Below are 26,578 nucleotides of genomic sequence, written 5' to 3' on the forward strand. Positions count from 1 at the left end.
GATAAAGGTTTCCCAAAGTAACCCCTTGCCTATGTGGTTATATCAGCTATTGATAAATGGCCATTCTCATTGCACTTAGGTGTGAGGGGTCAGGTGTTCAGCCTAACCTGAACACCCATGATCTGAAAAACATTGGAAACAACTATACTTCTAATAAATATGCTACTGAAAAATACTGAAATCAGCTAGTCTGACATTTAACTGCCTGCAAAAACAAGTGACCAGAGCTAACCCTTCTTAGTAGCTTAGTCCTCTTAAAAAAAAAATCTGTAACTTTCTTGCATTTTGTTCTCCAGAAGGCACACCTCATCAATACAGATTTGTTCAAAATATACAGAGTTGCTCATATGAACAGATTTTCATTGTTTTTAGTGGGGGCGCTAGCTGTTTGGCCGCTATGAGTCACATAAAATTCCAGCAGCAAGCTTGGGTGTTTTTCCCCTGGAAGCAGGTGCGTGCGAGATACAGATAAAGTCTGTTAAAAAGCAATACTGCTTTGTAAGTAATTGAAAATTGTAAGTAACTCATAGCCTAGCCACCCCCAACCACCCAAATATCTGCCTACGTGCTTGACTGTGGCACTAGACGTTTTGTGTGGGGCCATTATTGTCTGAGCCTATCCCTAAACTTTAATATGAGCAGAGTAAAAACTAAAAGGAGTTGGCAACCAACCGAGTAAATTAGTAAAATTTAAAATCCGGTCATGGAATGTGGTGGGGTTTTGTTTTATTTTTTCCCCTTTGGGACTCAGAAATTGTCGTAACACCGGTTTAACCGATGTGACGTCATAGTTTAACGTGCTTCTGGATTTGGCTAAAGAAGATGGCCTCTCCAGGTTAGTGTACCTCAAAACTGGTTCTCAGAATTACTAAACTGCAGACAGTTTTAAGATCACGCTCTTGCTTCAGTGAGAATAATTCTTCTTACATTCGCTTAAAATGTTTGTATGCTAGTTTCTGGAACATAATGTTAAGGCGGCGATCACAACAGGGAGCAGTCTATTTGATGGAACCAGGTTTCCGAGTTAGCATCGTGAGTTAGCGTAAATATTTGAATATGTCGTGCAGTAACAGGTTTTAGTAACGCATTTCTGTGTCACTTGTCGTACTCGATGTAACGTTAAATGCGGTTGACTCTGAGTTTCTGTGTAAATTATGTTATAAGGGTTGTAAACAAGCTAGTTCAGCTTGACTCGTTTTGTCCTTTTAATTTAGCTTGTCGGGAGAAAGAGTTTATCCACGCTTTTCTGTAAGAAATATTCGTGTTACATTGATATATTTTAAACAACTCAAGTTGGAGTGTTTGTCGAGACAGAACACCGTAACGAGGTGACTATGGAAGGATCTGTTTAACAGTTGGACATACTGCTTCCATCAGTAGTTCTTGGCTAAATATGAAATATAGAAATGACAAAAAACGGGGATAAAAACATTTTAGTCGTTCTCAGTTTTGCAGTGGACTTCGGAAAATTCTAGAATCTCTGAAGATGGTTGTTTGAGGGATCGTGTGTATCGTTAGCACGCTGTGTTCAGCAAATAGTCAGAGCCCGTGTGTCAGCGTTTACCAGGAAGCGCCGCTTTATGTAGTCGTTCGAAGTAAAATGAATTTCACTGATCAATAGGCGCGTTTACCAGTTAGTGATTTGTATCCAATTCTTGTTGACATTTCATTCAAGTGGAGTAAATATGAATTGGTTGTATTATAAACATAATCGAAAGTAAGTTGGGCCGATTTTCCACGTTTTCGTGACTCCCCATAGTGCTATGAGCTGACCTGAAATGTAGCTTTTACAGTGAAGTGCAACATTAATTATACCTTCACCTGTTATTAATAGTAAAGCATGTAGAAAGGAAAACACAATGATTGTTTTAATTTCTGCAAGACTGAAAAAGGTACTACTTTTACACTCCCGCTAAAACCTGCTTTAACAACATCATATTGGTCTTCAAATATATATTATTTCATCTGACTGAATGCCACAGCATATTTCATCACACAGCATCATGAGACTTTGTAAATCCCGCAGTACAGTGTCCAAAAAGGATGGGGTGTCCTTAGCAAAATTAATAGAATTAATGCAGAGTTACTTCTGGGAATGTCCAGTACCCTGTCATTGCAGCTAACCTGCGACTGCCATAGTCCACAATATTTAGACAACATTTTAGTGATCAACATGGAAACTGACATTTACAGTTGTACAAATAGGGACACAGACAAACAAATGGGCCTGAAGTTTCACATAATTCCAAAATATTTTCCTTGGAGAAAACTGATTAGGGGTAATCAACGGGAGGGACCAAAGTCCCATGAAAACATTGGGTGACATAGGAGTGCATTTGTAGTGATCACTTCATCAATGGAATGTTTTACACATGTCTATAGTTCAGTATACAGCTACAGCAAAATACATGCAAAAAAAAAAATCATAATATAACAGGGTTCAGTATTAACGGTTGTCCAATCATCTGGGATGTTGAGAAAAATTGTTTGTATAACAGGTGCTCTATTATGTGTATGTGCAATTTAAAAAAAAAAAAAAAAAAAGCTGTAAAGTGGTTTAATTCCTTATTTTAACACTGAAGTCAAACACAGGTGGAAACACATCAGACACATGACCAATAAACTGCATCATGGTTTACCGTTGTCACATACTGAGATTACCCCGTGCCAGATTGGTATATTCTTTATCTGTGCATGTGCAAAACATGGAAAGTTTTTTTGTGTACTGAGTTTACTCTTTCATTGTGCAGACCACAACCATTTTAATGTGACAATTCTGATTTTATCACTGCAAGAAACTGGAAGTTTATCAAATGTATTTTATTTATTTGTACAGAAATTCAGACTGGGGTACTTCGATAATTATTTAGCTTTGAACTGAGTTGACCTGTGGTGGGATTACTCTTTTGTGAATGGACAGATGCCATTTATTGGTTTGTAATTGACAGTGTAAACTAGAGTTGGTAACATTCAGACTTTTACAATAAACCGAGATTGACATGGTTAGGCTAGCTTTAGGATTAACAATATGTTTTGACAAAGGACAGGCTGGTGGAGAAAAAGAACTCTCCTGTTCATTTGGTTTAAACTGTCCAAAATGTTGTTGAGTGGGTCCAGGGAAGCAAAATCATTAAGAGATAAGATGAAAATGTATTCATATTAAACCTGATTTTGGTCTGCACACAGAAAGGGTAAACTCAGTACAGAAAAAAATTTCAGGTTTTTTTGTTTGGCGAATATACAAATCTGGTATGGGGGAATCTCAACACATGACACCAGAAACCTCAACCCCATTATGGGAAATGCTGTTTTAGTGCGGTTGGCCTTCAGAAAGTTTTTTTTTTATTATTATTATTATTATTAAATGTCATTTTCACACTGTGGCTGATGACCTGAATGAAGGGAGCAACTAGAAGCGGTGATTCACGACAGATTTAATATTATATGTCTTAAAATCAATCCGTTTACATCACATAACACAGTGTTAATGCAATAATGTTAGCATGTGGTGACTTTGTGCTGTATCCACAGTCCTATGGCTGTAAAAAGCAGAAGCTACTTTGTGAAGATCAGTTGCTGTTTTGTGCAGGAAAAACCTAAGTCTTTAAAAAGCTGAATGTCATTTAGCTGAAGATGGTGGCTAAAGTTTATGTTAGGGATTAAAGGTAATATTTTGTGCAACAGAGTTGACGGTCACAGTTTGTGGCTCACAGGAAGGAGCATATGGCTCTTAATTTTACTGTTTTACTTAAAAATAAAAGCTGTACGGCCTTTCAGATTTCACAGAACTAACAAAATGTAACTTCTACTGAAATCCAAGTGTTAAAATGTAGGTTTGTTTTTGTAGCATGTTGCAAAATTACACCTCACTTTAATGAAGAGAACATATTTATCTAGGGGGAATTCCATGGCAACTATTGTCTCTTCTTTCTAATGCCATCATGCAGGCGAACTGTGAGAAGAAGCTTGTGTGCGCATGGAAGTTTTGAGATTACCTGTGACCAGACCCACTTGCTTGATGCATGTTCCTGGGGCGTGCATGTGAACATCTGTAACATATGTTGTAAATCACTTCAAAGTAGTTATTTGTTTACAAAAATAACATTTTTGAATTTAGAAGTGTTCCCTTCCCTTTAACTTTTACAAAATATATGAGAATCATATTTGATTTATGCAGAAATAAGCTGTTTCTGAGAGTTTTTTGTAATCTTGGTTTATTTTGTTCGAGCAAGCAGCCAGCTGACATCAAGCTGCCTTTCTTTACTCTTGTAGATTGTGGCTGTGTCCTTCCCAGCATCCTCATTCAGCTCAGGGAAGCCCCTACATGATCTGTGACGTCTCTACCAAATGTAGGTCATGGCGTCTGATTGCTTGATTTTCAACCCACAGGGGCTGAAATTCTAAATTGTTTCCAGACAGACATATTGACAATATAATATTATGAATCCTTTATTTAAAAGCTAAGGAATAAAATTATAGTTGTGCCAAAGAAAATTGGTTTTATGGCTTAAATATTAAAAAACCTGGAGGCCGTACAGCTTCAAAATGTGGCACTGGTGGATAATTTTGAGCCCATCCAAGTTTAAATAATTTCTTAATTTTTCATGTGCAAATTTGGAAACTTTTTAACCATATGTATCACATATGTATAATGTCTAAATGATACATTTAGGGTATCGTCAAATGTCATATTTTGTGTTTTTGTCTACAATTGGCCATCTCAAAAAGAACAAGATACTGAAAAAATAAAATTTCTGGCAGCAAAGACTGTCAAACAAACAAAGTAAAATGTCCTCGTAGAAATGAAGTGAAAATAATAATTTTGCATAAATTTCCATTAATGCATTTTCAGAGAAAGTTATTCTACATGCTTTTTTCCCTCCTCAATTATTATGATCACATGTTTAATAAAGCTATGGCAGTAAAAGGTTCTGCAACTGTAAAATTACAATGAAAAATGTTAATGGTTTAGTATGGACAGAAACATTTACATTTTACATAAATTGTATATAATTTAATTAAGCTGCCAAAATTAAAGTGTAGTAACACCATAATAAAAGCTGGTTTATTAATTTACAGGTAATGATGATTTGTATAAAGTTGAAATAAAACAACTAGTAACAAAAGTTATTTTCAGTAAAGGAGAGACTCAGCAACACGGTGGATTAGTGGTTAGCACTGTTGCCTCACAACAAGAAGGTCATGGGATCGATTCCCACCTGTGGCCTTTCTCTGTGGAGTTTGCATGTTCTCCCTGTGTTTGCGTGGGTTCCCTCTGTGTGCTCTGGCTTCCTCCCACAACCAAAAACATGCAGGTTAGGTGGATTGGACACTTTAAATTGTCTGTAGGTATGTGTGTGGGCATGACTGTGCTTGTTTGTCTATATGTGGCCCTGCGACAGACTGGTGTCCTGTTCAGAGTGTACCCCGCCTCATGCCCTATGATTGCTGGGATAGGCTCCATCCCCCCCACCCCCAAAATGACGCTTGATTGGAGTAAGCAGTTGAAGATGAGTGAGTGAGACTTTTTTAAATGAAATTATAGAGAAAAAAGTGTTTATATATCAGTATCCGTATCTTTATTGGCCAAAATGAGTTTTAAAATATCTGCGTATCTGTTTTAACGGCTGCTGCAGCTGTGACTGCATCAAAATGGACAGTTATTGTTTAAAAACAAGTCATCGTAACATAACGTTGCACTTATGTAAACTTTGGAATTAATCTGTGCTTCAGTTCTTAACGTTAGCAGCTACATTCCATTCAAGCGTGCGCTGGGACGCTTCTAATAGTCATGTTACCGCTGTCGGAAACACTTGAGTACTCATGAGTACTTTGCTTTCAGAAGTCTCTGTAGCTGTTTGTTGTGAATGCCGTATACTTTGAAACTAGTCACAGAAATGCACAAAGTAATCCCGGTGGATCATTGGATGGTCACTAACAGCCTAACTCTTAATTGTTATGATTTTGGTGCGACATGTCCTTTAATGTGTGTTGTTTCTGTTAGGGCTGGGAGAGAACAACTGAACTTGTCTTTAAAAGCCTACAAATTAATATAACTATAAGCAGATAGCAGATTTCTCTGAGAGAATGAAAATGTAAATTTGTACAAAATATATATTATTATTAGAGCTAACACAGTAGTAGCATCTGTTTTTAATGACACTGAGAGGATTAAGTTGTAATGACTGAAACCAAGATTCTGTGCTGAATTTTGTACAGCTTGTTCAGCTTCTTTTCATAAATGGTGCTGCTGTTAAGAATGTTCTCGCAGCATCTTTGTATTTAGTCACTCTTGATGTTTCAGATTGTGAGGTGCAACTTGTAATGCAGGAAACAGTTGTTCTGCATTTTCTCCACCTGAGTCTGTTCATCCTTAAATGACTCCACCCTCACTGCATATTCTCTGGCTGGGGAAAGAGAAGGGTAGAGGACAAATTAACTTTCTTGCCAGTGGTGCGTGAAAACAGTTTTTTTTGGCAGGTATTGTGTCTCCAGCAATCCAGTGGCAGACTAGTCTTTCAGATGGTGAGATGTTGTCATTTTCCAGTGGTAATGAGAGGGTAAAAAATTTACTTAATTGAAAGATACAACAGTGGTTTGTACAAATTTGTGTCAAAGCTCTTGTTGTGATTGATCTATGGTGTTGCAGCTGAATGCGTCTCTAATATCACACAAATTATTCCTATTTATCTGGGCCCAGTTTCATAAAGCAGTCTAATCTTGTATAGGCAGTCAACTAAAGTCACTTAGTTGACAAATTTTTTTGACATTAGTCGTTGGACAAAGCACTTAGTTGGCAAAAGTTTCGTGTTAGCCAACTGAAGTTTTTAGCTTGGTACAGAGGAGGCTCATCTTATTTTAGTTGACAAAACTTCAGTGTCTTACCTTTAAAAGGTGGCTGTCATGTGCCCCCACTTGATGGAGGAGGAAGGAAAGATAGCCTTGATGTGGGCGCAGGTGTTCTGTGGCAGGAATACTCCATTGGAAATGTTTACAGATGCCGATGCTGGGAGCGCTTCTACTCTGCTGCGGCGGACGGACAAAGCTGCCACACGTTGGAGGCGTTTCTTGGCAACGGTGCTCGCGAGGCCGCTGTGACTGTGAAAATCGTCGACTAATGTAAGACGTGTTATCTACAAGTTTAGCCGTCAGTGTGAAATGGAGATTAGACGGATAATGTTGGGCCGCTAACCTTAGTCGACTAAGTAAGCTTAGTAGACTGAAAGATAAGACTGCTTTATGAAATCGGGCCTTGATATAAAACCCATCTCTCAAATCTCAACAGTGAATCAAATCTATGGTCATCTGTATTTCACCATTGCTCAAGGTGAAAAGGCATTGTCCTTGTTGCTGTTGCAAGTGGAAAAAGTTGAAAATTGAACTCTCAAGGGCCTTTCACACTGAATACGTCAGATGCGTCAAATGCGTCAAAAATTGGTCTAAAAAGCATTATTTTCAATGAGACGCGTTGCTTTTTAGATGCGTCGCATCAAAAGCCGAGCTAAACCAACGCTTCTGACAGGAGCGCGCGTTGCCGCTTGTCAGCAGGCTATCCAATCCAACTTTCGATGCTCTGAGCTGTGACGTACCTTTGCTTGTCCAATAGGAATGACGCGTTGTTTCAAAACACGGAAGACTAGTGGCAGAAACCACTGATCTGTACAAAATGGATTGGTGCAGAATCCACTGGTCTGTACAAAACATACGTGTCACAGGACTGCTCATTTATAGAGCAGTTTTCTGAAGAAAAATCCTTCGAAATGTTTTTTGTTGTTACCTCAGAATTTCTGATTACTGTTAAAAAAAAGTTTAGAACACTTGTAATTAAAATAGCTAAATAAATCAGTAAATGGTTCTTTAGAAACCTTTCATCTGTAAATTAAAACCACCTGTTATTTCAGATTAGATAATTTCTTGTTTAATGGCCCAGTCACACGGCACTTAATGAAGGGTGACGAAGACCTGACGAAACAAGAAATCTGGACCTTCGTTGACTGTCGTTGGCATCGTTTAACCTTCGTCAGGATTTTTAAACTGTTGAAAATTTTGAACGAAGGCTGCTGCTGCGTTCATGTACATCGGAAATTAAAGGGCAAACTCAGCCTGCTTGCTTGGATTTTTTTTATCTGTGTGGGGGGGCAGCTTCAATGGGCTCAGGCACCTTACATAGGCCAAAATTAATCTTTTGTGTGGATATAATTAATTTTGCCACAAGCAACTGTTGAATTTGAAACAACAAAAAAGTTGTGTAATTTCCGACGGTACTTGAATGCAGCATCAGCGGCAGCAGGAGCTCCTGCATGCGCTTATTATTTTCTATTAAATATAACAATCTGAGTGTAGGAATGACAATCCAGTCCTTCTGTACATGTGGCAACAGGTAGGTGAATCAAAATGATTATATAAAGAGCTGTTCTGGAAGGAAGAATTCACGTTATGGATCAGTGATCAGCTGGTGGAATAACCGCACGTGAGTCAATGCGTGCGTTCACACGCACTGATTAATTTACTGCTCTGATATATTCAAACATCTTTACACTTATATTTATTCTCCCTTTTGACAGTTTTCTGTTATAAATAAATATATATGGCTTAGAACATAATACTGTGATACAGCAGTGACCACAGCGCACTTTTTTTTTATTGGAGGAAGACGGAGTGCGCAACGTGTCAACAGACAGTGTGGATTCTGATAATGATGGACATGATCCCTCTTTTGTTCTGGACGAGGAACCAGAGCAGGTGGTCCACCGACGTGCACACAGATCTCCACAGATTCTGTTTGCAGTTTCAAATCAAATCAAATCAATTTTATTTATATAGCGCCAAATCACAACAAACAGTTGCCCCAAGGCGCTTTATATTGTAAGGCAAAGCCATACAATAATTACGGAAAAACCCCAACGGTCAAAACGACCCCCTGTGAGCAAGTACTTGGCAACAGTGGGAAGGAAAAACTCCCTTTTAACAGGAAGAAACCTCCGGCAGAACCAGGCTCAGGGAGGGGCAGTCTTCTGCTGGGACTGGTTGGGGCTGAGGGAGAGAACCGGGAAAAAGACATGCTGTGGAGGGGAGCAGAGATCAATCACTAATGATTAAATGCAGAGTGGTGCATACAGAGCAAAAAGAGAAACACTCAATGCATTATGGGAACCCCCCAGCAGTCTAAGTCTATAGCAGCATAACTAAGGGATGGTTCAGGGTCACCCGATCCAGCCCTAACTATAAGCTTTAGCAAAAAGGAAAGTTTTAAGCCTAATCTTAAAAGTAGAGAGGGTGTCTGTCTCCCTGATCCGAATTGGGAGCTGGTTCCACAGGAGAGGAGCCTGAAAGCTGAAGGCTCTGCCTCCCATTCTACTCTTACAAACCCTAGGAACTACAAGTAAGCCTGCAGTCTGAGAGCGAAGCGCTCTATTGGGGTGATATGGTACTATGAAGTCCCTAAGATAAGAAGGGACCTGACTATTCAAAACCTTATAAGTAAGTCTGGTGGGAAATAAACCAATAATAGAAGATAAATTATGTACATTGGTAAATACGGTCAATAGTATTTTCCTGGACAATGTGGAAAAAGATGAAATAAGAAATATTGTAAAAAACTGTGTAAGCAAAAGATCAACTGACCATGAAGATTTAGACATGATGACTGTAAAAAGTATAATAGAAATTGTTATTGAACCATTTACTTATATTTGTAATCTGTCTCTGTCAACTGGGGTTTTTCCAGATGAAATGAAAATTGCTAAGGTAGTCCCATTATATAAAAATGGAGACAAACATAATTTTTCTAATTACAGGCCAGTATCATTGCTTCCACAGTTTTCTAAAATTATGGAAAAAGTTTTTGTAACAAGATTGGATCAATTTATTGAGAAACATCATATTTTAAATAATGCTCAGTATGGATTCAGAACAAAACATTCGACAGCTATGGCAATTATGGAACTAATAGAGAAAATATCAACAACAATAGATAATAAGGATTATTTTGTAAGTATTTTATTGACCTGAAAAAGGCTTTTGATGTTATAGACCACTCAAGATTGCTCCACAAGTTACAACAATATGGAATAAGAGGTGTTGCACATCAGTGGGTAAAAAGCTACTTAGAAAATAGAAAACAGTTTGTTCAGATAAATAACAACAAATCAGAATTGTGTAACATTATTTATGGAGTACCACAAGGATCGGTACTTGGACCCAAACTGTTTATTTTGTATATCAATGATTTTGTGAATGTATCCAATGTGCTTGGCAGCATTTTATTTGCTGATGATACAACGCTGTTTTACTCTGGATCAGATATACAGGAAGTAGCACAAGTGATAAATACAGAGTTGGAAAAAGTTAAACATTGGTTTGATATAAACAGATTGTCACTAAATATTAATAAGACAAATTTCATATTGTTTAATGATAGAGCGAAAGAAAATAATGTGTCATTACAAATAGATGGAATGGATATACAAAGGGTAAAAGAAATTAAATTTTTAGGAGTCATGATTGATGAAGATCTTACATGGAAGTCACACATAAATTACATAAAAGGAAAAATAGCGAAAGCCATTGCTGTTTTGCATAAAGTAAAATATTCATTAAATAGTTATGGTTTATTAACATTGTACAATTCATTGATTGTCCCATATTTAACTTACTGTGTAGAAATCTGGGGATCAACATATACAACCTATATACAACCTTTATTTATTTTGCAGAAAAGAGCTTTAAAAGTGATTAGTAACAGTGGTTTTAGAGATCCATCTAATCCATTGTTTATTAAGTATAGGGTACTTAAATTTCATGATTTAGTTGATTTGAAAATATTACAAACGATGTACCAAGTTAATAAAAATACTTTACCAACAAACATTCAAAATATGTTTGAAAAAAGAGTAAGTAGTTATAAATTGAAAGGAATAGAAGTCTTTAAAAAAACAAGATTTAGAACCAAAGTAAAGGAAAGGAGTATTGCAGTAAATGGTGTCAAATTATGGAACAATCTTAATAAAGAAATTAAAGAATTAAGGTCACTTAAATTATTTAAAAAACATATTAAATTAGATGTATTAAGTAAGTATGAAATTATGAAGTAAGTCAGTGGGCTGCAAGAAAGTAAAAAAAAAAAAAAAAAAAAGTAAACTTAATAATGTTTGGAGTGTCTTAAGTTTAAATATAACCTGTCAGTGATGTAATCTATTAATTAATGGTCATAATTATGAAATGGGTCAGTGGTATGTGACAAGTTAAAGAAATGCAATCTGTTAAATAATGTTGACTATGATGCTGTATATTGAAAGATTGTATTGTTAAAAGGGGCAGAAATCATAAGACTTGTTCTTCTTTCTGCTCCTTTTCATTCTGGTATTGTGGTGCTTTTGTTTTTTGCTTTTCTGTTTTTCTTTTAAATGAATGAAATAAATATTAAAAAGAAAAGAAGAAGAATTTTAAATTCTATTCTAGAATTAACAGGAAGCCAGTGAAGAGAGGCCAATATGGGTGAGATATGCTCTCTCCTTCTAGTCCCCGTCAGTACTCTAGCTGCAGCATTTTGAATTAACTGAAGGCTTTTCAGGGAACTTTTAGGACAACCTGATAATAATGAATTACAATAGTCCAGCCTAGAGGAAATAAATGCATGAATTAGTTTTTCAGCATCACTCTGAGACAAGACCTTTCTAATTTTAGAGATATTGCGTAAATGCAAAAAAGCAGTCTTACATATTTGTTTAATATGCGCTTTGAATGACATATCCTGATCAAAAATGACTCCAAGATTTCTCACAGTATTACTAGAGGTCAGGGTAATGCCATCCAGAGTAAGGATCTGGTTAGACACCATGTTTCTAAGATTTGTGGGGCCAAGTACAATAACTTCAGTTTTATCTGAGTTTAAAAGCAGGAAATTAGAGGTCATCCATGTCCTTATGTCTGTAAGACAATCCTGCAGTTTAGCTAATTGGTGTGTGTCCTCTGGCTTCATGGATAGATAAAGATGGGTATCATCTGCGTAACAATGAAAATTTAAGCAATGCCGTCTAATAATACTGCCTAAGGGAAGCATGTATAAAGTGAATAAAATTGGTCCTAGCACAGAACCTTGTGGAACTCCATAATTAACCTTAGTCTGTGAAGAAGATTCCCCATTTACATGAACAAATTGTAATCTATTAGATAAATATGATTCAAACCACCGCAGCGCAATGCCTTTAATACCTATGGCATGCTCTAATCTCTGTAATAAAATTTTATGGTCAACAGTATCAAAAGCAGCACTGAGGTCTAACAGAACAAGCACAGAGATGAGTCCACTGTCTGAGGCCATAAGAAGATCATTTGTAACCTTCACTAATGCTGTTTCTGTACTATGATGAATTCTAAAACCTGACTGAAACTCTTCAAATAGACCATTCCTCTGCAGATGATCAGTTAGCTGTTTAACAACTACCCTTTCAAGAATTTTTGAGAGAAAAGGAAGGTTGGAGATTGGCCTATAATTAGCTAAGATAGCTGGGTCAAGTGATGGCTTTTTAAGTAATGGTTTAATTACTGCCACCTTAAAAGCCTGTGGTACATAGCCAACTAATAAAGATAGATTGATCATATTTAAGATCGAAGCATTAAATAATGGTAGGGCTTCCTTGAGCAGCCTGGTAGGAATGGGGTCTAATAGACATGTTGATGGTTTGGATGAAGTAACTAATGAAAATAACTCAGAACAATCTGAGAGAAAGAGTCTAACCAAATACCGGCATCACTGAAAGCAGTCAAAGATAATGATACGTGTTTGGGATGGTTATGAGTAATTTTTTCTCTAATAGTTAAAATTTTATTAGCCAAGAAAGTCATGAAGTCATTACTAGTTAAAGTTAAAGGAATACTCGGCTCAATAGAGCTCTGACTCTTTGTCAGCCTGGCTACAGTGCTGAAAAGAAACCTGGGGTTGTTCTTATTTTCTTCAATTAGTGATGACTAGTAAGATGTCCTAGCTTTACGGAGGGCTTTTTTATAGAGCAACAGACTCTTTTTCCAGGCTAAGTGAAGATCTTCTAAATTAGTGAGACGCCATTTCCTCTCCACCTTACGGGTTATCTGCTTTAAGCTGCGAGTTTGTGAGTTATACCACGGAGTCAGGCACTTCTAATTTAAAGCTCTCTTTTTCAGAGGAGCTACAGCATCCAAAGTTGTCTTCAATGAGGATGTAAAACTATTGACGAGATACTCTATCTCACTTACAGAGTTTAGGTAGCTACTCTGCACTGTGTTGGTATATGGCATTAGGGAACATAAAGAAGGAAACATATCCTTAAACCTAGTTACAGCGCTTTCTGAAAGACTTCTAGTGTAATGAAACTTATTCCCCACTGCTGGGTAGTCCATCAGAGTAAATGTAAATGTTATTAAGAAATGATCAGACAGAAGGGAGTTTTCAGGGAATACTGTTAAGTCTTCGATTTCCATACCATAAGTCAGAACAAGATCTAAGATATGATTAAAGTGGTGGGTGGACTCATTTACATTTTGAGCAAAGCCAATTGAGTCTAATAATAGATTAAATGCAGTGTTGAGGCTGTCATTCTCAGCATCTGTGTGGATGTTAAAATCACCCACTATAATTATCTTATCTGAGCTAAGCACTAAGTCAGACAAAAGTTCTGAAAATTCACAGAGAAACTCACAGTAACGACCAGGAGGACGATAGATAACAACAAATAAAACTGGTTTTTGGGACTTCCAATTTGGACGGACAAGACTAAGAGTCAAGCTTTCAAATGAATTAAAGCTCTGTCTGTTTGTTTTTGATTAATTAATAATGGAAGATTGCTGCTAATCCTCCGCCTTGGCCCGTGCTACGAGCGTTCTGGCAGTTAGTGTGACTCGGGGGTGTTGACTCATTTAAACTAACATAATCATCCTGCTGTAACCAGGTTTCTGTAACGCAGAATAAATCAATATGTTGATCAATTATTATATCATTTACTAACAGGGACTTAGAAGAGAGAGACCTAATGTTTAATAGACCACATTTAACTGTTTTAGTCTCTGGTGCAGTTGAAGGTGCTATATTATATTTTCTTTTTGAATTTTTATGCTTAAATAGATTTTTGCTGGTTATTGGTAGTCTGGGAGCAGGCACCGTCTCTACGGGGATGGGGTAATGAGGGGATGGCAGGGGGAGAGAAGCTGCAGAGAGGTGTGTAAGACTACAACTCTGCTTCCTGGCCCCAACCCTGGATAGTCACGGTTTGGAGGATTTAAGAAAATTGGCCAGATTTCTAGAAATGAGAGCTGCTCCATCCAAAGTGGGATGGATGCCGTCTCTCCTAACAAGACCAGGTTTTCCCCAGAAGCTTTGACCAATTATCTATGAGTGCTTTAGTTAAGGCACGTGAAGATAACACTGTGAAACAAATCGTTATCTAGGTAACTAGATCAATCTAACTGCGCAGATTAAACAGCTAACAGATACAGCAAAACACCGCTGTGCTCCGGAACAGGAAGTGATACAATACCGCAGTGAGAGCCAACCACCAGTAGTAGTTTCTCCAGGACTCAGGCGCTATGAGCTCCGTTCCAGCGCCGAGTCCTGGAATGCAGAGACGCAGACACACACTGCTCCAGCTGTGGCTCCAGGTGCGTTTTGTTAAAGCATTGAGATCGTCAGCTTTGGTTTTGTTAAGTTCCTCTTGCGTCCCTTTTGCGCTCTTGCTTTGCAGGATGTTCGGTGATAAAAGCTCTTTCGTCCACCTTTTCTCAACGAATTGTGACTTTTTTACTTTTTCCCTTCGTTTCGTTCAGGAATCGTCGCATGCCGTGTGACTGGGCCATAACATAAGGAACCTCAGACATTTATTTTTAGACAAAATAACATGGAAATTTGTACTTTTTTTTTTTTTTTAAAGTCTGGTAGTTTCTCATTTCAACCAGAAAAACAGACACTGTAAATAAATACAAATGTTTATTATAAATAACAATGACTGCAGTGTGATTGTAAAGTAGGATTTCTGTGACATAAACCTCATGATGAATTTTTTTTAATGGTCATTTCAACTTGTAATTTTGCCAAAATATGTAATTGCCTTTAATGTGATCAGGACAGAGTCATTTCTGAAATATAAATTTAAGCGCAATAAGTGGAGAGCTTCTACCTGTGCAAATGTCTTTGGAATTTTGATTCGTGGACATTTTTAATGATCCGTTCATTTATTGTTAAAATATAAAATGAAACAGCTTTTCTTTTTAATATTATAGTTGCTGTTGAAAGAGCCTTTTATTTAGAAGCAGGTGATGTTATGCTGGATTCTCGGGACCAGATGAAGGTCTCTTCTGCAGCTTTGAACTCGTGGTGTTGCTGAAGACACTTTTGTGGTGTCTGAAAAAAGCTGTAGCTTTATTTGGTAAACATAAAAAAGACTGAACCATTTACAAATTAAGTGTTCACTCAGATCAACTGTGCTAAAAGGCTGCGCTAACGTTAGCAGATCATTAAACCTTCACAGCAGTTCAGTAAACGTCACGTTTTATTTTTACATTATTCTCACCTCGATAAAGCTGCAGAACTAAACTCCGTTGGGCAAACTGGGACTTCGCATATATCCAAAAAGTGGGAGATTTCAGACTGAGTGGGTTTGCTCCATCACCCCGGCTGTCTGCCTCGCTCTGCCCAGTGATGATGCCTGAAGGCCGGTTCTCCGTGCGGGTCGGCCCGCTGTCGCGGTTCGATCGATATCCCACCAAGTCGTCAGTCCTCCCTCGGTCGGCGTCACTCCAAAAAGTAGCTGAAAAAAGCTTCTCCCAGCAGGGTGATGGGAGACGGATTGGCCTGAAGTATTCAGTGTTAAAGGCCCATTAGGCACTCATACTGTTGCAGTGTGCATGTATCGCTCTCACAGCCAGTAGTGATGCCTGAATTTTTCTGCTGTTTTCTTGTTGAAAATGGGAGTTCACAGTCTGCTGTGCACTGTCAACATGAATGCAGCATAAGAGTAGTGAATGGAATATCTGGAGCTTTGAGAGATAGAAATTCAAGTACTACAGTTTTCCCTCAGGCATTGTTCGCCCCAGACAATGGATTAATGGCACTGTGCTGTTATACTGCCATCTAGCACCACTATACTGTTGTCACCATTAGACTTGGTGGGAATCTGACGGTGCATAAACCCATTTTTGTGGGGAAATTTCACATAAACAACTTCAGCTCTTTATTTTATCCTGTTTACATCCAAATGAAACAAACCACGACAAAACACAAGCGGTACATGAAGCCCAATGATCAGAGTAAGATCTCTGCATTTGTTATTTCGCCTTGGCGGTGATCACAGCCCATGCAGGATGCTGCGATCGCCGGTGTCGCAGACTGAACGGTCTCCCCTAAAAATTGGTCCGCCCTGCCTTCACTGTGCATGCGTCATTTCGGACCACAGTAACTCGTCTGAGACGGACTTTCTAAACCTAAGGCGATCAAATGGATCACTTTGGGTGATTATTATCCATCAGATGACAAGGTAAAACATGTTAAATCATTCTAAAGTCAGTTTTAAGCAGAAATGTGGCTGTTTTAATCAGAAACGAGGCAATAATTGGCTACTTGTTAGTGACGCTTTGAAATGACGTAGGCGCTACAGTGCGCTCTGATGGATCCGCCGTCTGTTCTTATGAAATAATGCTGAATTTATGTGGAAATGATTGTTGTACAAAAGCTTCAGATAGATGATGAGATGATGACTGGAATGCAGTTTTAAGCAGAAACGAGGTGATAATCAGTGAATTGCTGGTGACACTCAGAAATGACGCACGCACAGTGAAGGCAGAGCGGACCGATTTTTAGGGGGGGCTGTTCGTTCTGCGACACTGGCCCATCCAGGGAGGGGGCATGCCAGCGCCGAGAGTCACGGACGCCGAGGTCGACACAATCAATGCTGTCTGCCACTGGATCGATCAGATCAAAGGCTAAGAACGAGGCTGCAGCCTCTGTGATAGTGAACAAGGAGGCTTTTATGAAAAAAGCGGCAGAACGGAATTCAAAATTCTTCAGGTACAGAGACATACTTTCATTCTTTAGGATTTTGGCCCTGGATGTGCATTATTTGCATTCTTCTACGTTTTAAAGGATGTGCGCTTGAATGGAATATATCTGCTAACACTAACAATGGCGCCACAGATTAATTACAAAGTTTACATAAGTGTGATGTGTGATATTATGACAACTCGTTTTTAAGTGATAACTTTTTATTTTGATGCAGTCACGGTAATAGCAGTCGCATTTTTCGGAAAATCCATGTTCGACGAACAGACAATTTGAACCTGAGAGCCGGGGGGAAATTTGCCAAACAGCTCGGCTTCAGAAACCTCCCATCCTCCCGCTCAGAAGTAAACAAAGCAGAGAGGAAACAACAGCAGTTCAGATGATTCACAGTGGCTCCTCACTTATTGGAAGACGTTGCGAGTTGGATCGGTATTTTCCGATACTTGAATTACATCGGTGTCGGAAGCCGAACCAGATACTGGATCAGATTGGTCGCAAGCTTAATCCAACTTTGTAAAGTTGTTTTGTTATGAGCTTTTTTGTTGAATTGTGTGTCAAACTCATTCATTCATTCATTCAAATTCGACAGACTGAAAAAATTAAGAGTTTCGGGGTGAAGTGTGTCCCCTCCTGTCTGTCTGTGTATCCTCTGTTAAATCCGTATGTTCACTTTAGAATGAAAGCTCAGAAGCTTCGTTATTGGATGAAGCAGCGTTCATTTCACTGTCTGTAAGCCATGGTCTATCTCCCCCCCCCCCCCCCCCCTTTCTTTTTGGACATTATAGAGGTGTGTCAAAATCTGAATCACAAGGACAATGTGATGAGATTTTCACACTTTGACTTGAACACACTCCCAGCCTGGTAGTATTGTGACATGGAATTCAAACTTTTCAAATTGAAAATTATGTAGGGGAAATGTATAGTAATAATAATAATAATAATAAAAGTCTAGAATCTCCCACATTTTCAGTGGATTTTCTGTACATCCTTTTTTTCCCTTTCAAATAAGTTTATTGCATGTTTGTAACATGTATACAGTGTGTCACTGAAACTTAAACAATTTCACTAATCAACAATTCAGCACAGAGTCAGACCAGAAACGGTACTAAAAGATTTTCGTTTTTGTTTTGGACTTCAGCACATAAGGTTGGATAGAACCCCGAGTGGAAGCATTGCGCACAACTTCCGGTGATAGTTGCCAACAGCACAGCTATACTAAACATTTCTGGGGAGACCCCCTGCTCCAGGATAGGAATTAGATTAGTGTATTGGCATATTTCTACCATTTTATGGGATCCATTGACGTCTACCTGTAGAATTGAAAAATTGACACAAATTGACACAGGACTAACATCCTGTAATCATTTCACAGTAGCCACACGGTCTGCATGCTTGTCGGGAATGAACAGGTGCCACTCTGGTTTGATATTATGTTCAGACTAAAAACACTCATGCGTATTGAATACACTAATCTAAAATCTAAATTTCTAATCTGTGCTTGAACATGCCCCAAATGGTTTTTCATCTGCTGATTCACTTGTTTTGTTGCACACTTTGAAAGATTGCCAGTCAATTAAGTTATCAATATTAATCAAAAACATGCTTATTTAGAGTCTGCTCCTTTCTCTACCCCTGACCGAGGCAGCATCTTTACATCTGGAGTTGGTCTCCGGGTGCCGGGCTGTGGCTGCCCACTGCTCCTAGAAGAGGAATTCCCTTCGGCTGATCCCTTGTTTTGCACTCGGGGTTGCCACAGCAAATCCGAGGTGGTTCTGCATGTTGAATTGGCACAAGTTTTACGCCAGATGCCCTTCCTGACACAACTCCATATTACATGGGGTTTGAACCACAAACCTTCTGCACTGAAACCAAGTGCACTAACCTCTTGGCCCACCACCCCTGCCTTATAACGCATCTGTAATGCAGTTGTCTAATTGCTGGTGGCTTTGTTGGATAGTCACTAAGGAGTAAAATATGAACTGCATTCTGAAACGTGAGTATTTTTAAAACTGAATTAATCCTCATGCACTGCAGATGTCTCCAGGGCTTGCCTCAGAAATTTAGAGCATAATTGTGCTTGTAGTCAGCCCCCCGCACCTGACTGCACCTGGTTTGCGTATTTAAAGTGAAACAGTGTGTTTGTGTATTTTTGAAAAACACGGCACTGTGTTAGCTGCCCTCCACCTCGCTGACAAAGCAAAATGACACTTTAAACAAATCAAGTTTAAATAGTCAAAAAAATGTCTTTATTCTGATTCTTATGTGATTTGATCAGTGTTTTCATCTATTCATTAACAAGGTGCACAGTGAATTTATCATTGCAGCTTTTGAGGAAAGCTGCACTCGTAGCCCAGTTTTTCATGCGCAGCCTGACTGACTGAGGATTTCGACGACTGCCGGCACTTATGGTCTGTCAAGGCTCCAAAGCTCGAAACTATGTGAAAAAAATATTGTCATGGTAACTTGTTTTTAAAGTAATAACGGATAGGGTTGGGTATCGAGAACCGGTTCTTTTCGAGTATCATTAAGAAATGAATCGATCCACCGATATCAATAGCCTTTTTGCTTAACGATTCCCTTATCGGTCCTTCAAAGCGGCTGTTGTTTTTGAGTGTGTTTGTCGGGAAAATGATCATTCCTCTACGTTGATTGCAGACCCTGCAGCGGCTCTGTAATCCACTGTTTCTGCAGCTCGTCTCCAGTTTGAAGCGTGAATCAATGAAGCAATGCTTTGATCCACTGGCTCGTTGGTTCTTTGATTCGCTGCTCTTCAGAAGCGGTTAGTCCGCTTCTTAACCCCTCTCAAAGCCAGTAAAATATCATGAGTCACTTTTGTGTATTAAAGTCACTAACTGGGACTCTTGTTTTGTTGTAGTCAAGAAATGAGAATCGTCCTCCATTCCGTTGGCACAGCTCCAAACGCTGCGCGGCTCTCTGCTGAGACAAAGTCTGGTTGGAATTAACTTCAAAATGAATTGGCACTTTAAATAAAATGACACCTCTTACAAATGTTGTAATACAGACAAGAAACTACAATCGACTAAAATGTTGGATGGCCCGTGAAGCCAGACCCATGTCGTCGTCCATGCACAGCAATTACTAAAAGCTATCAGGAAGATGGGTACAAGAGTACACACTGCTGCCTCTGAGTTTGATCACTAAACCGTCCTCAGGTGTGAGCTGAAGATCCCGCTGAGTTCTGGAAAAATGTTTGCCAAGTTTTGCCAAATGGTATTTGTCATGAAAGTTGTGTGTGTGTGTGTATATATATATATATATATATATATATATATATATGGTTGGGTATGATTACTTTGAAATGTAATCAGATTACAATAATCCAAATGTATGTACATACATACATGTAATCCACATGTATTCTTTCAAAGTAATCCTACCCAACCATATATATATATATATATATATATATACACGAGGTCTGTCCAAAAAGTAACGGACCTTTTTATTTTGTTCAAAACCTATATGGATTTGAATCATGTGCGCTTGCATCAGCCAGGCTTGAACCTTTGTGCGCATGCGTGAGTTTTTTCACGCCTGTCGGTTGCGTCATTCGCCTGTGGGCAGGCTTTGAGTGAGCACTGGTCCAGCCCCCTCGTCGGATTTTCATTGTCAGGGAAATGGCTGAGTGACTGCCGCTTTGCTCCATGAAAATTTTTTCAGAAACTGTGTGAGACAGCCAGATGGAAACCACTCCCAAAATTCAGATGGCTTTCGGTGAAGATTCTATCAGCATCACACAGATTAAGGGCCATTACAACTGAATTAAAGACGGCCCACACCAGCGGAGGGTGCGCCGCGTTCCGAGTGGCCATCGACAGGCTGAAACGACCAGATCATTTCCAAAGTGAAGGCTGTGTTAACCCGGCACGTCGTGTGACTACCAGAGAAATCGCAGAAAATGTGGACATCAGCACTTTTGCGGCACATTCCACTGTTACAGGAGATTTTGTAATGAAAGACGTGCGGAGGAATTCGCGCGTCGGGACAGAGCCACTCATGGCTCACAACAAACACCTCCATGTTGGAAACCATTCGGAAGATTCAGACGGCTTTCGGTGGCTTTTCAGTCGAGTGAGTATCCGAGAAATTGTGTAACAGCTGGGCATGCCACAACATGTCCTGTGAGACTTCCAACACGGAGGTGTTTGTTGTGCGCCATGAGCGGCTCCGTCCCGACGCGCGAATGTGTGTGTGTGTGTGTATGTATGTATGTATGTAAGGATTAAATAACGAGAAGCCATGCATTATACGGTTTGAATGCACGACTCGGAGTCTAAAACACCACGACGCGAAGCAGAGTGGTGTTACTCCGATGTTAAATCTTTATGCCGTTGCTTTTGCTGTTCTTCTTGTTTGCTCTCCTCCTCTTTCCATTCCTCAAATGTTTATTTTGGTCAAAAATATTAAAATTCACTTGGAAATCCATGTTTTATCGCGTTTCTGTCATTCACCTGTCAAAACACAGCTGATCTGCACCAACTGATTTGCGTGTTGCTATGGTGACAGCTAGAGCGGAGTGATTATAACAGTGACTTAACTCGCCGAACTACGTGTGCGTATACACGAAAATAATGCACGCCATTTAGACATGGAATTCTCACTGACTATGGTATAATGTTAATCTATGTATAACTAGTGTCGACATTTATTTTTGTTCTTGTTTATTTTTTCAATTCGGTTTTGAGTTTATGTGGTCTTTGATAGTCTTTTAATGTAATTTTTTCCCGAATTGACACAGTAGTTTTCTGGTTTGTTCACTTAGTCTGTTTTGAGTGTTTGTCAATTTCTTTGTCATTGTTTTGACTTGTGATACATGCATAACTCTTTTATTTAGTAACAGCATGTCACTGTCTGAATTTTTTTAAGTGACAAATAGTGTCATGAAGTAGTATTTTACTACAATGTTTTTGAATCATGATACTGTGACTGTGAAAGGATTCTATTACAGCAGCTTAGTGAGTTATTGACATTGTATTTGTTTTTGTTGTACCAGGAAAATATCCACTGTACCCCAAATTTTCATGACCATTGGGTCCATATTCCCACAGTTTTCAGGAGGAGAGCGAGTGCTGTTTCACAGATAATGATGTACATGACACATTAATGTTATTTAGCTGCCTCAGCCATGTTTAAAATCAAATGAGTTGTGGCTCCACTCCATGAATCCCACAAATTTAATGTGAATTCAAGCAGTTAATTAAACAATTGACAAACGGCACATACTGTATGATAATCCATGAATCATTTTCAGAAAAATGGCCACACACACTCCACACGCTCACAAACACAAACTAAACTAAAAAAAAAACCAAAAAAAAAAAAAAACCCTTTCTGGCTGTTTCACATTAGGACTTCTGATTAGCCCAGTTCCATGAATTTTTGGGCTTTCCATCATATTTTGGGGTCATATTGTGTAACATGTTTCCTGTCTGTTATTATAGGCGCATGCGTTGAAGTTCCACGCAATTTTCGCTTGTTGGAGGAGCTTGAGGAGGGGCAGAAGGGTGAGGGAGATGGCACAGTGAGCTGGGGCCTTGAGGATGACGAAGACATGACTTTGACACGGTGGACAGGCATGATCGTTGGCCCACCAAGAGTAAGAAAAAACATCTGTAGAACGCCACATACCAACACTAACCAGACAGAAAACACTTTCAGTAGCTGATGTAGTCATTTTCAGACAGGTGCTTTGTGCCATTATGGTTGAAAAACCATGAATGAGTTTTACATAAAGGTCACAATGGCAATTTTGCAAGCTCAAGGAACATTACCATTATACTTCTTTCAAAGTTAAAATGTGTTTAAATGTAGTCACACACAGACATTTCTATTACTTTACATTTTGTGTGTCTGACCATGCTGCTACACAGAAATGCCAAAACCCTCTACAGTCAGGAGTGAACAGAATCACTGGGGACAAATTTGCTACTTTCTGTTTTCGTGCTGCGGTCAGTGAAGTGTGTAAAGTTTCTACTGATACAGGACAACAGTAATAACCTGTCACTGTCACATTTTTGCTGAGCTGTTAAAAAAAAAAAAAAGTCATTGTAAAGAAAAAACAGTAATGTGCTCCTGCAATAGACAGGTATCTTGCACAGGATGGACACTGCCTTTTGCTCAGTGACGGCTGGAATCAGCTCAAAATCCCCTGTGACCCTTAAAGTAGACCTGCATTGAAATAAATGCAGTCAGATCTTTGGACTAAAAAATGACATCTTTACACATAAGATCCTTCTGAATGTAGTAAAGTAAATCTGCAAACCCAGATCTGTCATTCAACGGAGAAATCTTTGTTTAAAAATGACAAATTTACAGCTAAAATTTGGCCCCCCGCAAAACTGTCAGCACATCCGGGACGTTGCCGAGACGTAAGAGAGAAGACCCTATCCCAGCATGCATTGCGCGCACCAACTGTAATTTGTGGATTTACATCAATTGGCATCTCTTACAAAAGCACCTTTTTATTGTCTTATACGGAAGGATCGACTTTTTTAAAACTTCATCTTGTCTTGCAGTACGTTTGGTGAGTATACATTTCTTTTATTTTTGCTTGAAAATTATTTTTGAGGACTTTTTCATACGCCCATTTGATTGAGTGGTGTCGCATTGAAAATATACTGTCTTTAGCCTCCGGTGTTACCGTTGCGGGGTATGGATGCGGGACCCGCAAAGAATCCAAGTCATTAGAAAGATACAAACTTCTCTCAGTGGCCACGGAGCTCTGTGGCTGCGATTACCGAGACCGTGCGGCGCTGTGGATTTTTCCACCAGAAGTCCCGCAAGGACAGACTTCGCATCAAAACAGCGAGCGTGGTCTCTGGACTTGTTGCCAAGTTGGCCGCACCTCCATTCAGTAGACAGGGAGGTGGTGCCGGCTGCACAGCAGACACGGGGGCGGTGTGAGTGGCCTGCTGCTGCATTTACCGAGTCCGCAGACTCACTAAGTGCATCGGAGGCAGCGAGAGCAAAGCGTCGGGGAAGAACGTCGCCCGCTGTTGATGTCGCTGCTGATCTGAGCATGCAGAGCTGTATCTCGCATTCGGGTGATTCTTAGACTACGGGCACTTATTATGTCCTTTGATCATATTGTATGAAAAACATAAAAAAGGGGAAATTTCACACTTTTATAGTTATCTTTACAATGAAAGTGTGTTAAGAAATTTGTTCTAGTAGTCTATGATGACTTTTTCACCTTTTTTCAGCATCATTATATGCAAATATTGCCGTTTTGTGCTTGTCCCACACCCAGACTTTTGATCTTCAATGATAAAATGAATGGTAAAGAAATGTTTTTTCTAATGTTTTAAAATATCTCTGAATAAAATATCAGTAAAATAATCAAAACATAATTGGGGTATTCAATGTCATACAACTGTTGTGATTTTTTTTAAACAAAATGTAGTTGTCCCACACTATTGCCGTAATTTCCACCACAACACTGTAATATCCCTTTAAACAGTTTGTATGAAAGATTGTTTGGATAGTTTCTATGGAGATAAACAGTGACATCAGAGCACATGTATATAGCACCAAATCACAACAAACAGTTGCCCCAAGGCGCTTTATATTGTAAGGCAATGGTGTGGTGGAAATTACATTTACAAGGCCAGTAGTGCCCGTAGTTAAAGAATCACCCATTCATTGCAGCTTACTTTTGGATGTTGAAACCAGGATGTCTATAACAGTAACATTACTAACAGATAAAATCAATTTCAATGCGGGATTGGACTGAAGGCGCGAGCGCTCCTTCTTCTGCCGCACGTCACTGCAGTGACGTGGCCTGACGTGAAAACAAACGTTTTTTGCGGAGGGCCAAATTTTAGATGCAAATTTGTCATTTTTAAACGAAGATTTCTCTGCTGAATTACAAATTTGGGCTTGCAGATTTACTTTACTGCATTCATAAGGGTCTTATAAATACATATCAGCTATTTCTTTCTGAGATCTGACCACATTTATTTCAATGCAGGTCTACTTTAATTGATTTAAGCGGGTATAGAAAAATGAAAGCATGCAAAATTGTAATGTGCTGTAAGGACATACTAAAGATGAAGAGACGTTGCCTCTGTCAGGGGCAAATAAATGAGCAGACCCAAATGAGCACGTTTTTGATAGAGAAAACGAGAGAGTTGAGGAAACCCACACAGACACACAAACCAATCAAAGGGAATAATGTGATTATTAACCATCAGATGACAAATTAAAACCTCTTTAAACCACATGCAAACCATGACGCCACCACCTCCCTGGAGGAGACAACGGTATCTCCTTTAAAAAAAAAAAATTAAAAAAATATGTATATGTATATATGTATATATGTGTATATATATGTATATATATGTATATATATATATATATATATGTATATATATATACTCAACAAAAATATAAACGCAACACTTTTGGTTTTGCTCCCATTTTGTATGAGATGAACTCAAAGATCTAAAACTTTTTCCACATACACAATATCACCATTTCCCTCAAATATTGTTCACAAACCAGTCTAAATCTGTGATAGTGAGCACTTCTCCTTTGGTGAGATAATCCATCCCACCTCACAGGTCTGCCATATCAAGATGCTGATTAGACACCATGATTAGTGCACAGGTGTGCCTTAGACTGCCCACAATAAAAGGCCACTCTGAAAGGTGCAGTTTTGTTTTATTGGGGGGGGATACCAGTCAGTATCTGGTGTGACCACCATTTGCCTCATGCAGTGCAACACATCTCCTTCGCATCATCCGTGAAGAGAACACCTCTCCAATGTGCCAAACGCCAGCGAATGTGAGCATTTGCCCACTCAAGTCGGTTACGACGGCGAACTGGAGTCAGGTCGAGACCCCGATGAGGACGACAAGCATGCAGATGAGCTTCCCTGAGACGATTTCTGACAGTTTGTGCAGAAATTCTTTGGTTATGCAAACCGATTGTTCCAGCAGCTGTCCGAGTGGCTGGTCTCAGATGATCTTGGAGGTGGATATGCTGGATGTGGAGGTCCTGGGCTGGTGTGGTTACACGTGGTCTGCGGTTGTGAGGCTGGTTGGATGTACTGCCAAATTCTCTGAAACGCCTTTGGAGACGGCTTATGGTAGAGAAATGAACATTCAATACACGAGCAACAGCTCTGGTTGACATTCCTGCTGTCAGCATGCCAATTGCACGCTCCCTCAAATCTTGCGACATCTGTGGCATTGTGCTGTGTGATAAAACTGCACCTTTCAGAGTGGCCTTTTATTGTGGGCAGTCTAAGGCACACCTGTGCACTAATCATGGTGTCTAATCAGCATCTTGGTATGGCACACCTGTGAGGTGGGATGGATTATCTCACCAAAGGAGAAGTGCTCACTATCACAGATTTAGACTGGTTTGTGAACAATATCTGAGGGAAATGGTGATATTGTGTATGTGGAAAAAGTTTTAGATCTTTGAGTTCATCTCATACAAAATGGGAGCAAAACCAAAAGTGTTGCGTTTATATTTTTGTTGAGTGTATATATATGTGTATGTGTATATATATGTGTATGTGTATATATA

The 26,578-nt window shown here is 39.1% G+C and overlaps 1 protein-coding gene across 3 annotated transcripts in view; it reads left to right on the forward strand.

The window, feature by feature from the left end:
* The first annotated feature begins 671 nt into the window (after positions 1-671).
* ube2v2 (ubiquitin-conjugating enzyme E2 variant 2) overlaps positions 672-26,578 on the forward strand; it is a 33,771-nt gene continuing 7,864 nt past the window's right edge. The window contains exons 1-2 of one of the 3 annotated variants that reach the window (XM_034183330.1): positions 672-835; positions 22,486-22,640. In XM_034183330.1, coding sequence (XP_034039221.1) covers positions 823-835; positions 22,486-22,640 — 168 coding nt within the window. In that variant the 5' untranslated portion in view covers positions 672-822. Of the gene's footprint in view, positions 836-1,007; positions 1,033-6,473; positions 6,526-22,485; positions 22,641-26,578 lie in introns of those variants that run through there. The other 2 variants (XM_034183331.1, XM_034183332.1) reach the window with 2 other exon arrangements.

Source organism: Thalassophryne amazonica, chromosome 12 (genome assembly GCF_902500255.1).
Source record: "Thalassophryne amazonica chromosome 12, fThaAma1.1, whole genome shotgun sequence".
Lineage (NCBI taxonomy): Eukaryota > Metazoa > Chordata > Actinopteri > Batrachoidiformes > Batrachoididae > Thalassophryne > Thalassophryne amazonica.